General features: G+C 41.6%; 3 protein-coding genes across 3 annotated transcripts in view; 1 reads left to right on the top strand and 2 right to left on the bottom strand.

Annotated features, from left to right (window-relative positions):
• Positions 1-352, bottom strand: part of lrrc75a (leucine rich repeat containing 75A) — a 30,680-nt gene extending 30,328 nt beyond the window's left edge. Inside the window, exon 1 of the mRNA XM_076100739.1 lies at positions 92-352. Within this exon, the coding sequence (XP_075956854.1) occupies positions 92-352 (261 nt within the window). The remainder of the gene's footprint in view (positions 1-91) is intronic.
• Positions 353-2,259: 1,907 nt separating this feature from the next.
• On the bottom strand, positions 2,260-10,475 carry poldip2 (polymerase (DNA-directed), delta interacting protein 2). The gene is made up of 11 exons (XM_076100384.1): positions 10,269-10,475; positions 7,403-7,478; positions 7,090-7,187; positions 6,908-7,007; positions 6,497-6,572; positions 6,157-6,264; positions 5,134-5,270; positions 4,979-5,005; positions 4,352-4,477; positions 3,955-4,034; positions 2,260-3,835 (listed from the first exon to the last, which is right to left on the bottom strand). Exons 1-11 carry the CDS (start codon positions 10,445-10,447, stop codon positions 3,721-3,723), a joined length of 1,122 nt encoding a protein of 373 aa, XP_075956499.1. The 5' UTR covers positions 10,448-10,475; the 3' UTR covers positions 2,260-3,720.
• A 620-nt stretch (positions 10,476-11,095) lies between these two features.
• vma12 (vacuolar ATPase assembly factor VMA12) lies at positions 11,096-14,093 on the top strand. Its single transcript, XM_076100853.1, has 6 exons — positions 11,096-11,517; positions 11,757-11,830; positions 11,944-12,033; positions 12,212-12,254; positions 12,372-12,484; positions 13,409-14,093. Exons 1-6 carry the CDS (start codon positions 11,331-11,333, stop codon positions 13,502-13,504), a joined length of 603 nt encoding a protein of 200 aa, XP_075956968.1. The 5' UTR covers positions 11,096-11,330; the 3' UTR covers positions 13,505-14,093.
• Positions 14,094-14,348: the final 255 nt, after the last annotated feature.

Raw genomic sequence — 14,348 nt, 5'->3', positions numbered from 1 at the left:
AAGGGATGCTTGTGGTGATCTTGTGACCCCTGAGAGCGTCACGCACACACACACACACACACACACACACACACACACAGAGCTGCTATACCTGTCGGAGTGTCTTGAGCATCTCCGTGGCCTCGTCCTGCTTGCCCTGCTTGGCCATCAGCATCATCTCCTGGATCATGCCGATGCGCCGCTGGTAAGGCGGCGGCGTCGACCCGCCGCGGCTCAGCCGGTCCCCCGACTTCAGCATGAGGGAGGCCAAGATGTCGCCGCCGCCACCGCGCTCCTTGGTGGGCGTTCGCCTCCAGCCGTGCTGGGGGCTGGCCCCTCCGGGCTCCTGGCCCTTGGTCTGCTTGGCACCCATTGGGTGCTGCAGTAAACTTTAACTGTGAAGAGAAACTCAAGCAGTCACGCACATCCGGGTCTGATCAGTGTTTGGGATACTTTGCTCATCTGAGTGTCTGCAGCTGGGAGCAAAACAAATCCAAACTGCACGAGAAGAATGCTCATCATCCCCCAGTCACAGAAGAGTAAATGGCTCCAAAGTACACAAGGGACAGTTTTTGGGTGAACTTGGGTAATCCTGGAGGGTGCAGCTCAGGTCGGGAACAGGTCGGAGGATGCTGCGTGCAGCATGGCCGCAATAAGAAAAAACCACGGACACAGCAAAGTCAGGAGGACGCAGGACTCCTCTCCTTCGTGCAGAGTCTGCAGACCTCCTATCCCGAGCACAACTTCACCACCATCTCCAAAAAATATATATTTACCTCCAAACAACCGCGTTACCTCCTCTGCTGTTATCCTCTAAAGCCCAACGGAGGAGGAAACGCATCCGAGGAGGTGGTGCATGAAGCAGGGCATGGCAATGTTTACGTCTCCTGCAAGATCACCGCTGTCTCCTCTCCTCCCTCCTCCTCCCTGCACGCGCTGCCCTGTCCTTCCTCGCGCACACACTGAAACAAAAACACATTCGTCCTTCTCCAAGGTGGATCCTCCCTCCGTTCCCGGAGCAGGACGCAGACGCATCGGCCGTCTCTGAGGTGCTCCCTCGGTCCTTTTTTTTGCTGGGACTGAATTGTACGTTTCACCCTCCTGTTCAACTGAATGGTGGGCGCGCGCAGCGAGTGCACGTGATGGAAGGGAAGGGCGGGGAGAGGAGCGCGAGCGCCGACAAAAAGTTTACGGTCGTTTCGCTCTCTAAACAGGCCACGTGCCAATTTACATTAAGTAAGGCGTCGTTTGAACGTTTGCTAATTTTCCGCATTATATTTGTTGTTTTAGTGAAATCTTTGCACTATTATTTAGTCAATTTAATATTATTATATTTCATGGTATATATTGTGCATTTTATATTTAATATGTTTTACTTTGCGGGATTAATAAAGTATCCGTCTATATATTGTCGAGATGATTTGTACCGTTTACGATCTTGTAGTCTTAGTAAAATCAGCATATAGTTGATTGTACAATTATCAATTAATTAAAAGAATATCTAAAATATAAATTAGGCTAATTGATTAATGCTAGCTAGCATATTGAGGCAGAAGTAGGTCACATCATCTCTACACATTTTCTTTTATCATTATCATCTTTACTATATTTTGATGTTATTTTCCCGCTTTCTTTAATGGAATTGGTGCGATTGATTATGCTTAGTTTATTGTAATTTATTTTAAAATGCTTCATAAGATCCGTTACATTGTCAACGCAATATATTGAAATTAAATAGTTTTTAGAAGTTTCAATTTATAAATGGCCTCGAGTCTTAAGCAGTTATTTGTCCTATTGAGTAAAGAATAAAGAAGGAACTTTGTCGCTTATCTGTTCATTTAAAATGCTTTTGTGAATTTTTAATATGTAATAAAATAGATTATATATTGTATGAAGCAGTTTCACCAGACTGAGTCAACATTTAGTGAGGAATCATTTTAAAACGGAGACAAAACTTTTCATATTCATTCAATGCAGTAAATGTGATCACATGCTTCATGCACTAGAGGTCAATGTGTAGACAAGGAGAGGGTTACACTGCCCCCTGCTGGTGGCTGTTCAGAGTATATAAACATGTATATATAAACATATATACATACATATATAGTTGTAGCAGCAGTAGTACAGTACATGAAGAGGATATACTGTGTTTTTGGTTACGAGTCTTCAACAAAGTCAAATTAAAGCTCATTCAACATAAAAACACATTTTCCACACTTGTATTGACCTCACAGGAGCATGTTTGAGACTGAATATAAATACACAAGAAACGTCAAGATGTACTTTTCAAAAAAGGTTTATTATTTATTTGTTTTGCCTTTAATTACATTTCTATTTACAGTAGCATTTCAACCACCACAGTTGCTTCAAATCACTTATCGAAACAAAAACGATGTTTAGTTTCTTTCCTCTCGTTAACCGGAGAGACGTCAACAGATGAAAAAGCAACGACGTCCAGGACGAACACCTCCGTCTGCTTTAAAACACACAAACCTCTTATCTTCGGCTTGCTTTAATGACTTCACGGTTGCTGCATTTGTTATTAACTAAGCGCTGAATCTCACCTTTACGGCAAACGAAAGATTCTTTTCTTTGTCAACATTTACAGTTCACTGCTTATAAAAGGTATACCATCTTTTACAGCATTGAGTCAGAGGATGGAATTATGGATGATCTAAATACTATATAAATTATAATTACATATTCACTCCCTTTACTGGTGTTATACGTTGCATTGAATCAGTGTGAAGTGAAGATGTGACGTGTTTTAAGGCTTTGTTTATACTCTGTGTGTTGTTCTTTGTTTTATTCTCTAAAACTCCAGAAGACGAACAAACAAATGGAACCGTGAAGAAGCAAGAAGACGACGAGTGTAACCGACAAAACGCCACAAACTGTAATCTGTAAAGAATTAAATGCATCATAAAGAAACTAAAAGGTTGAACATCCTGTAGAATATTTACTCAGATGTAGATTTTTAACACCTTTTGTTTCTAAAGCGTTTAAAAACCAAGTTGTCTTTCTTTGTGTGATCACTAAACATGTAATCAGTGTTTTTATCAGAGAACTAAAAGTACAAATATAAAGTATGTACTGTACCTGAGAAAGGAGCTGATGAGGGAGACAGACCTCCTCACACAGACTGTAGAAGTTATAACTGCTGCCAGAGATCCACTAAACCACACGAAGGTAAATATATAAAATATACATTTTAAATCACGAGTCTTTTCTGCTAAGTGACGGATTCCATCCAGTGTGCTTCAATGTTGTAAATAAATGTAACTTGCACACAATAAGCAGCTCATAAGTCAACCTGACGCAACTAAACCGTGATGGACGTATGATGAGAAACATAAACCGGGTCGGGATGAAAGCTACGAGTCGTGTGTTTGTATAAATTCAAACGAGAACATCTCGGAGGAGTTGGTAACATGTTAGACTGGAAGTATCCAACTGGAGGTGGAAGCTCGGCTGCAGTTGTTGCTCTTTTCATGAACCCAGCAGGAAAGATTCCCTCGATAATAAAAAACAAAACAATATCTCCCTCCCTCCCTCCCTCTCTCTTCTCTGTGTCGTGTCTCTTGAACTGTCGATAATGTCTCCACCTCATGTCAGTTAATCGATGACGTCTCTCTGCTGGATGATCTATTAAACGCTATATTTTCCCTCTGCAGCACCTGACTCAAGCTGTTCTAGACGAGGAGGCGGGGCCCCCTGCAGGTGGGAGGCGACTACTCGCAGTTAGAATGTGTAGCCAGCGGGGGGCGCTTTGTCGTCTTTGTTGCTCTCCAGGGAGAAGGGAGGGATGCGGACGTCGAAGTGGGAGCCGTCGGTCCTCTCGATTCGAAACGTCCCCCTAAAAACAACAGAAGAAGAGAGGACGGAGATGTTTGAGCCTCTGGAGGAAGAAGCGGCGAGGAGAAGACGTGACGGTAGTAGTGACGTTAGTAGAGAGGTTAGTGACGGTAGACTCACCACATGTGACCGCTGGGGGCTTGTAGAGACACATGGCTGCTGTACTGGAAGGCCGGCTGCTCTTTAGACAACACCGGCTCCTGAGAGAGAAACACAAGATCAGTCTGAGTTCACACGCAGAGTTTAGACTTTAAACACAGAAATAATCATCAATGATAAAAAGATAAAGGAAAAATAAAAATAAATTAAATAAATGATAATCAAAAAAAAATAATCAAAAATAAAAAAATGTAATAAAAAATAAATGAAAAAATACCTTAAAGTTATCGATACAGATACCCGGCCCTGTAGCTAGCGACGCAGCTAACAACCTTTTAACAGTAACTTATGTGTTCCCATACATTTGTGATAATTAAAGAGTGTGTGTGTGTGTGTGTGTATGTGTGCGCGCTCTAACCCGGCCTACGACTCCTCGTCCTCGGACCGTCTCCAGGGTTCCTGACAGGCTGAAGATCCTCCAGTGTCTCTCTCTCAGCTGGACCACCTCGCTGCCCATGTTCTCCAGACGGATGCAGTAGCGCCACTGCAGGATGACGACAGACATGTCGGTACTAGAGGTGTAATAACACCTGTAATAACACGTGTACTCCAACTGAAACGTTCAGTACATTACGCCCTGACATACATACATGACCCCACTGGATTGTGGACAATACAGATTTAAAACATTACAGTTTGTTGCTTCAGCACCGCTACAATGTGAGTTCACATGTGCTCAGTTTAAATGAGTACAAGCTGCAGCCCAGACAGTCTAATAATTAACATTTACAGACTTATTTATTCGTCTTATCTTTTTCAAAGTAAAACATTTTTTGGATCTTTTTTTGTTGTTTTCCCAAAAACTGAGGTACGTACCGAACCACAAGTTAATTGTAATATTGTATACATTTAATTTGCAATGTTTTGTTAATATTAATACTAAAGCCATTAAAGCCTTTAAATAGATTCTGCTGACACGGACATGTTTAAAGCTCCCAGCTGGTGTTAATTCCCACAGTGACAGATAATAAAAACTACTACTCACCCAGTAGACATGGGAGTTCTGGGCCTCCTGAGAACAACAAAGACTTTCTATTAGCATCTACAGAACAAAAGACGGCTACAAGAAGCCAACAGGAAACGGGGTTTTTTTGATCGTCGGAGCCAAAATGGCCTCCATAAGTTACTCTGGTGATTTACCCTCATGCCCATGTAGAAGGGGATGACGGTGACCCGGATGTTCTCCGTGGTCTCCCTGTGGACGTCCGAGAGCTCCAGCCAGGGGTGGTTCTTCTCCTGCCACGCCTTCAGGGTGTCTCTGGCTGTGAACGGAGGAGCTGCAGGACGACGACGGAGCAAAGAAATGGACACGGAGAACACAGTTCACGGTTACTTCAACAACGCAAACCGTTAATGTCAACGATCCGGTGACTTGTTGTAGATCAGGGAAAAACATTCTCTTATGAATATAATGGGTGATGATATCTTTTTAAAGACATAAATCACGGTTAAGAAGCTACTCTATCTATGGTGTCTTGTTTGCTGCATGGTTGTCCTGTGACACGTGTGTGAGAGCTGGTTTGTTTTGAGTGTGTCAGAGTCGTGTCACTCACTTGACGCGTTAAATGTCAGAAGCAATTAACATAGTAGCCTTATATCTCTTAAATCGACAGTGTGGGAGCATTTCGGATATAGAAAATGACCAAAGAGTCGTGTGAACCGTGGAGTAATTACACAGATTAACCATCAGAGTGAAATAAAGTTTTAGTGCTGCTCGTTAATGGCCTAGATTAAATTAATAATAATTAAAGCTGCGAGCGGAGATGAAGAGGCAATCTCATCCTGCCGCACGTCGGGGGTGCCGGCGGGACTCTGGCTCGGACGTCTGAGAGCGTCCCAAGAGACTTTTCTTTAAGCCTCCATGAGTCACATGTGCAAACAAACTTTCATACATGTAGGAGGAACGTAGCGATGGGGCAGCTCATTGTAAAATGTGTCGGGGGCGCTGTGGCCCAAATAAAATATGTGTTCCCATCACCTATGACACATGAGCATCCTAAGCCACAGAAAAACAAGCTTCCTTTGATGACATGAACAAAGTAAAAGTAAATAGTTTGACGATAATATTTTGCTTCATTAGCTAGATTAGAAATATTCTGGTTAATCATGATATCAGTATTTCATAAGGCATCGTTAAAGGTTTGTGTGAGGAACGATGTTTACATTTGGCCGGGTTGAACATGAGGAAGCGCTCAAACAGCTCGTGCTGGATTGGGATCTGCTCTGCAGAGTTGTAGGGCAGGATGTCTTCGTGGCTCACGTAGTCCAGACCTGAAGGAGAGAAAACAGACACACGGGGATGAAGCCGACTGTAAAACACATGAAAAGGGAAAGTTTCATATTCTATAAGAGACGGGAATCTGAATGTTGTATACTGGAGCAGAATTAAAGACGGTAGAATGATAATGTCCCGATTCAAAGCCGTTAGACGCGTGACACACACGTGACAGTACTGTGCGGTCAACATGTCGGTGGTCTGGCGTCTCTTTACCAGTCTGCATACCTGGGATAGCGTACAGGGCTCTGCTGTCGTCGTGGTTGGCCAGAAACGTCACTGCCTCCGTCTGGGACCTCTGAGACTGTCAAACACAACAAAAGAAAAGTCACACAGCGACTCGACACACGTCCGATACGAGGGTCCTGGGACATACCAGAGATACGAGGGTCCTGGGACATACCAGAGATACGAGGGTCCTGGGACATACCAGAGATACGAGGGTCCTGGGACATAATAGAGATACGAGGGTCCTGGGACATAATAGAGATACGAGGGTCCTGGGACATAATAGAGATACGAGGGTCCTGGGACATAGTAGAGATACGAGGGTCCTGGGACATAGTAGAGATACGAGGGTAGCAGCTTTAAAGGTAGCAGCTGGTCCTAAAGGAAGAACATGCTGCTGTAGTGACTTACTATGTGAGGGCAGTCCCTGGTGTCGATCAGGACTTGGTAGTAGGTGTGAGTCTTCCCCTTCACCTCCTTGGAGCCGTGGGCTCCCGGAGGATCAGGTTTGCTGAAGGAAGACGGTGACAGAGACAAAAATAAATCTTTGTTTTTAACCACAAAACAAGTCAGTCCTTCAGCCGGAGGTTTACCTCTCGGTCAAGGGAGGCGTGATGTCTCTGTCGTAGAGTCGGGCGTGCCAAGGAAACAACACGATGCCTCTGTAGCCAAACACGCTGTGGAGAAACAGCTGGGGGGGGGGCAAACAACAAGCAGTGAGATTATATCAGCAGGAGGTTTAATAAAGCAGTAAATTTGATTACATTCACTTGACAGGATCGAGCAAATGTGCCAACAAAACAAAAAGATACTTAATCAGTATTAAAGACTCTAATATAGACTCGTGTGATATAGTGCCGTAGACGGTTTGGCCTCTTGGAGGTGTTTGGTGACAGAGAGACTCACCTGTCCCGTTTCATATTTTCCGTGCTGCTTCACAGCCTCAAACATTCCCACCGTCTCCAAAATCTTCCCTTCGGGCCTGCTCCTGCCAAACACAGGCAACACCATGACACACTGGACGCTGTGCACGTGTGCACGTGTGTGAGAAACCAACTTCAAAAGAAAAGCACCACAGACTGTAAATAAGAAGTGGACGTAGTCGTCGTGACATCGTTCATTGGCTTGTGGACTGATGTTCTCAAGCCTTGAGTTTGTCGTTTTGGTCGTCGCCATCTTGGCTTTTTGCAACCAGTAAACAGGAAGTGACCATATCTGGACTGAGGAGGAGTGACGTAGAGACGCCGTATACGTCTCTGGTAGAGACCTGTCAATCAATGTGTAGCCCCGCCCTAAAGCATCCCCTGCTTTATGGTCTGTTTGACTCTAAATGGACCATAATGTACTAAATGAACATCATGCTGTATTGAAGAAGACTTGAAACTAGAGATTGAGACCATAAACTCATGTTTACAATGTTTACTGAGGTAATAAATCAAGAGAGAAGTAGAGTCATTTTCTCATAGACTTCTATACAACCAGAGGAGTCGCCCCCTGGTGGACACTAGAGAGAATGCAGCTTTAAGACACCAGAGGTTGCCGCCCTAAAAAAACCCAGATCTGTATACAAAACATGTAGACGGAGATCAAAACAAATTTCCTATTGGGACATATTAGTGTTTATAAATCCCTGAGGAGCCTCGACTAGTAAAATCCAACAGTTGTGACGAGAAGAAGCTTCTATGGAGAATCTCTCCTCCCACGTCAGCCGTAATCTCAATCACAACTTTGACAAGATTGAATAAAACGCCTCGACTTGTCCGATGTCAACAAAGAGGAAGATCACTCTAATCTCTACGCCCTCGCCTGCAGACTCACAACAACAACAACAACACACACTCACACACACGCTGACAACAGCTGGTCACTTCAAATAAATAACACGCATACTTGTGCAAAGCTAATCTTCCCCACAGAGATGAAGAGTGGGGGATTAATGAGGTGGATATATGGACAGTGGGATTAAACATCACACTGTAGGTTGGTTTCAGGTTGTTGTGAGAATAATAATAACCTGAGGTAACCTGATTTTTTTATGTGGTTTACAGCGGAAATCAAATTGCTTTCTTGTGTCTGCTACAGAATATACATCTGCTCTGTAGATGTTCAGGACATTCAGCAACCAAAAGGGAGACATTTATATTTCATATATTGTAGTTTCATGAGGGCGCCCCCTAGTTTTGCCAATAATTATCATTTGCAAAGTAGGTTTCTAACAAATATTTGCAATCGCATGCTCTTTACGCTCATGTTTCTGCTAGCTGTAGTCCTTTTAAATGCCGTTGTTGGAGCATTGGTCCACTAACATGATATCTGGTTTGCATGATTCAATGTGAATGCATCACAAAAATCCCCAGAAATATCCAGATGTTTTCACTGTACATCAGAACACGAGGAGGCCTCAGCAGCTCTTTGAACATATTTACTTCTGCTGCTTCTGAAACCATCTGAGAAATGTCAATAATCAGATCTAAATATAGACAACCTTTCTCAAACCCTGCAACCAGCCTGAACTCTGGTCAACAACTCTCCTGCCAATAAGCGGGGGAACAGTTGGACTTCACCGTTCTGCTTCAGCACACAGGAGTGGAGCCACAGAGCCGTCATCATCATGCGGGGGAAAGGTCGGCTAAATGAGACCGGAGATGTGAGGATACAATGAAAGAAGGTTTTCATAAACTAGTGAGAGATACGAGCTGAGGCCGACTCACCGCTGGTATTCCACCCACCTGTACTTCCTCTCACGGAGGTTATGTTTTATTAGGTTTTACAAATAAACTTGCCGCTCGCTTTCAGTCGTGGTACGAACAGATTTCTTGTAACTACTTCTAAACACAGAGAGCCACATGTTTCTATCTGCACTGAGTAAATGACTACATCACCAAGCAGAGTCAACATGCTGCTCACCATGTCACTAAAGTATTTATACTGCCGTCACATTGCTATGGAAGCACATTTGATTTGTTTAATCCGAGGCTAATTATTGTTAGATTCTGATTACAGGCAGATTATAATTCCTACAACCTCAACCACATCCATGACTGTAATCGATTAAGTTGATTATAAATTCAGTGATAAACAGTTGATTATTATTGATCAACTATAAAAAAAGATTCATGAGTTCAGCACAAGTTTGAATCACAAACATTTATATTAAATTCAGAGATGTAGATCAGTAAGCATAATGCAATTAACTCTTTTGTATATTAAGTATGACATAATTGTATTTTAAAATGTACAGCACTTTGAGCTACATAGTCTGTATGAAATGTGCATTGTAAACAACATTATTATTATTATTATTATGATTATTATTATCTAATGGTGAATGTAATGTAATCCTTAAAACAGTAAAATGTTAAGGTTTTTAATCAAACAAAAACTACTAAGCTATATTTAATAAATAAGTGATGAAATACTACATTTATCAAACAATCCGTCCAATAAACAATGCACATAATCACTGTTAGATAAGACACAAACACCAGTATGTTAGATAATTTACAGAACTATCTAAACAGATTATAATATGTCACTAAGACTAATGTTTCTTAAACATGCCTAATCATTAATAAACATCCTCCATGGTGAGTGATTTAACGCAGATTTGGAGGCTGTCAGATCAGATGTTGCTCAAAGCCATGCTGGCTAGCTGTATAGCTAGCTAAGCAGCTAACAAACAGCAAGCTAACAGCAGAGGACAACGTAGTACGTAGTTAGCTAAAGTCGTTAGCATGTTAGCATTTTCACACTTGGCTGCAGAGTCGCTTACCGTGACGTCATGAACCGCCTCTGTTGGACGGGCAGAGCGCAGGTCCGGCATTGAACCCGCGGTCTGAACACCTCGGACCCACTGCTGCCGTCAATGACGCTCAGTATTCTGTGTGTGTGCTTCTTGTTGTATTTACTGACGGTGCTCAGCAAGCCTCGGCGTAACGCACAGGCCGCCATCTTTACAACAGCCGGAGAGCAGGCAGCAGGGCACGCTCACGTAACGTTACACGTATTTACAGCGTAATGATGTAATTATGCTGCCTTAAGGGAGCGATTGAGAGAGTTGTATTTACGAGAGCTATTTAATTGGAGCTATTTAGCTTGCTTTCATTATTATTATTTAGCAATTAAGTTTTAATTAATCTGATTAAAAGTGAGCAACAACCCATTAAACTTGAATATATGGCAAATTAACGTTTTTTAACGGATCTTACAAGCGTGGACGTCAGTTGTAATTATTCATAATTTAGAAATTAAGTGAAAAAAAGGTTGCAAAAACGAATTTTGTTTCACACTAAAGCGCTTTATCGCCATATGCTTTTCGCACGTAAAGCCTGTTAGAAAAATACTCTTACAATTTGTTTTGGAGGCCTTGAACGCACCAAAAGGAGCTCACGCGTGTGTGTGCCGTTAGTGAGCAACATTTGAGTTGAATGTGGAATCAAACATTATTTTTATTATATTATATTATACATATATTATTTAAATATAATGAGTTTTCAAAGATTATAAAATAAATTTGATTATTTAAAAAAAAAGCCCAATAATAATAAAAAGTCACGCAGGTCGTCACGTGACCGAATACGTCATCATGTCACATGATAAACAACATGGCGGCCGCCTCGGCTGCAACAAAGATCCTTCACTAGCTGTTTTTAGGCGTTAAATGCCGAGCTTTATACCATTTTATAACAACTAAAACAGTTTCGGATAGTTTTGGCTCAATTTCTTATCATCATATCTACGCGTACACCTCAAATTATTATTATTTTTTTATCTAGACAGCTGCATCGCTTAAGAAATCATACTTCCGGGTTTGGAGTCAGTCGGATTTAAAACCATGGCTTCCGCATTTATTATCGTCGGGGATACATTCAGAAATAAGGTGACGGAGCTGTTGGAGAAGACGGACTCATGTCTGCCCGAAAGATTGCGAGAAGAACTGGAGGAGACTCTCGGAAAACCGGAGCCAGCAATGATGTCCTTCAGTACAGTGAGGACTCTGAAGAAATACCTCCAGGAGAATGGTAACGTGTGCAAAAATGTAGTAATGCTGCTGTTTTATGAATGAGTCAGTTGGACAATGTGTTTGGGTATTTTGGACCTTTTTATAGGACAACTCTTACCTTTTTTTTTATTACATATATAAAATACATACTCTGTCTTCCTGACGTGATGTTCTGCAATAAAAGTAATTAATACTAGAAGCCATGCCATTAATAAACTTAATATAATGTGTATTACTTTGGCTGTTTTCTTCCTCCAGGTCATCCTTTCTACCTGCATGAGCTGTTGGAGAACTGCTTGCTGCACCTACCTGAGATTGTGAAGCCTCCCAGAGTAAGTGAAACCAGTTTGTGTGTGTATGTATATATACATATATGAGTGTTATGTTGCATTCACAGCATGGAGGAAACAAGGCGGAGCGTAAACTGTTTACTTTCCTCCCTCAGAACCCCCAGCTAGTCGCACGTCTTGAGAGAATCAAAGCCAGACTAGCCAACGAGGAATACAGCAGAATCACACGGAATGTCAACACTCAGGTATGTTTTTATGTGTACATTAAAAATATCTTCATCAAGGTGTGATCTCATGCTTTGAGATTTTACAGTAGTATAACATATGTCTAAATATAAATATAGAGATCTTGTCACATACTTTTGTACTGATTTTTGTAGATTTGCACATATTTTATTGATAAATGTTTTTCTTTGTCTTCAGGCAATCAGCCGAAATGGAACATTAGCAGATTTTGGACGTGAAGGTGAGAGTGGTACCGTTTTAATATCTCATTACAGTTTCAATGCTTATTATATAACCACCACGGCAACAATCAGAGGCTGAATTATATATATTTATAATGACCTTCTTCTCTCTCCAGTGCGGTCGGTCAAAGCGGTGGTGGCGACCGTGTTCAACTTCGTGGTCACGGTGGTTGCTGCTTTTGCGTGCTCGTACATGGGGAGTCAGTACCTGTTCACCGACACCGGGGCGGTAAGAGAACGGTTAACCAAACAACACCGTTTACATGTTCAGATGTCGGCCATGTTGTCGTTTGTGTTGCTGCTGTTTACGTTCCTCTGGATGCAAATTTAAAATAAATGTACTTCTGTTTTTGTTTTGTTTGTCTTGTTTTACTATGACTGCATTTCTTTGTGCATCTCTGTGTTGCATAATGACAATAAATTATCCTATAATCCTTGAATGCTACACACATAGCATCTCTGTGTCCTGGTCCGGACAGTTTTTAAGCTAACATTCCACCTAAAATACTGGTATAAATGATCGTGTAATGTTTTCAGTTGATTTAATGGTGTTAAACTGAAGTTTAAATTCTTACCTTTCTAACTGAATATCATTTTATTTATTAACTTTAGCTTTGCCTTTACCAGAGTCGGTAAAAGGATGCTAACGACGTTGAATTAGCCGTGTGCCGCCCTTGTCTTGGTTCAGACTAACTTCTATCCGCGTTGTGAACACCGGGCGCTGATGGTTTTTCGGGGGTTTCAATTTGTTTTCCGGGGTCGCCAAAATTACCATCAATGCTGTCAACACATCTGAGAACGTAGTTTAAAAACACATTCATATGCTAACTTGTATTAGCAGTGCTGTGAAAATACAGAGACTCTTTTTAGAGTTTTAGATCGTTACTTTCCTATAGTATTTAAACATGTAAACGACCATATATATTCATGACATTTGACACGTACATCCTTTGATGTGTATAAATTAATATTACTTACATTTTGATGGCGATCGCCGAAGAAAAATACAACAAAAATACCGGAAATTAACTCTCACCCAATGCGTCCGAACCAGGACACCGAGACACTAGTTGGCGCTTCGCTACATGTTTGTTTTCACCTAAAAGTTACCAAACTTTGTCTTTTCTGTTCGTTTCTGTGTCTTGTTTTCCAGCGAGTGATATCGGCTGTGATCGTAGCCTCTGTGGTCGGGCTCGCAGAGCTGTACGTGCTGGTCCGGACCATGGAGGGCGAACTGGGGGAACCGTAGCGGCTACGCTAAGAGAACCAAGACATTTTAACTTTTAATTTCTCGGGAAAGTTGGTGGAATTTCTGAGAATTCACAAATCGATGCTGAAGGGAAGCTGGAACATTACAAGAGAACAAATTGGTTCAAAATGGGTGAATATCTGTCCTTTTGTAAAAGTACTTCTGTTTTATCGGATGTTCCACAAATTTACTTTCATTGGTCATTTACTAAACACATGAAACATCTGTGGAGGAACTTCAATGTCTCGCTCAAGGACACACGGACAGTAGGAGTTGGGGAATCGAACCGCCAACCTTGTGGTTAAAGGAGCTACAGCTCCTTTATTTATAGTTATTTTCTATGTTCATGTGAGTACAATTCCTTCCATTGTCTTCTCTGATGTTTTTGTGTTCAATAAGATCATCGACACTAACTGGAGCTGATTCATAAAGTTTGGTGTTAACTTCCCCATAAAGCACATTTCATGTTTATGAAGGGAAATGGAAATACTTTAGAGGACGCTCAGATGTTGGAATGTGAAATCTGCAAGTTACAGTTTTTTGTTTGTGAGCTAAAATGTCCAATAAATGTAGATGTATAAATGTTGAACGGATTGTGTTCTATATTTTTGTTATTGTCAACAAATTACATGACGAACAGAGAACCTCGTCCATTTTCAAAATTCATCCATTTTGTTCCTCTAGTCTGATCCATAAATATTAATAAACATGAACAACTCTCCCCCCAAATCCTAACACTAGAGGAACAAAACTCAAATGAGTGATGTCGAAAACAAACTTGAGCAGCTCCAAACATCCAAGTTTGAAACCTACATCTCTGGTTTTATTTAATATTCTGAGAGTT

The sequence above is a fragment of the Anarhichas minor genome, unplaced genomic scaffold, assembly GCF_050575085.1.
Source record: "Anarhichas minor isolate MPS153535 unplaced genomic scaffold, ASM5057508v1 ptg000026l, whole genome shotgun sequence".
NCBI classification, from domain to species: Eukaryota; Metazoa; Chordata; class Actinopteri; order Perciformes; family Anarhichadidae; genus Anarhichas; species Anarhichas minor.
This window is presented reverse-complemented; position numbering and strand designations above follow the sequence as displayed.

Coding starts and splice junctions, on each gene's coding strand:
- poldip2 (XM_076100384.1), bottom strand. CDS start 10,447: ATGGCGGCCTGTGCGTTACGCCGAGGCTTGCTGAGCACCGTCAGTAAA. Junction 7,008..7,089: donor ACGCCTCCCTTGACCGAGAG/GTAAACCTCCGG, acceptor GTCTTCCTTCAG/CAAACCTGATCCTCCGGGAG. Junction 4,035..4,351: donor GACGAGGAGTCGTAGGCCGG/GTTAGAGCGCGC, acceptor TTTCTCTCTCAG/GAGCCGGTGTTGTCTAAAGA.
- vma12 (XM_076100853.1), top strand. CDS start 11,331: ATGGCTTCCGCATTTATTATCGTCGGGGATACATTCAGAAATAAGGTG. Junction 12,034..12,211: donor CACGGAATGTCAACACTCAG/GTATGTTTTTAT, acceptor CTTTGTCTTCAG/GCAATCAGCCGAAATGGAAC. Junction 12,255..12,371: donor AGCAGATTTTGGACGTGAAG/GTGAGAGTGGTA, acceptor TTCTCTCTCCAG/TGCGGTCGGTCAAAGCGGTG.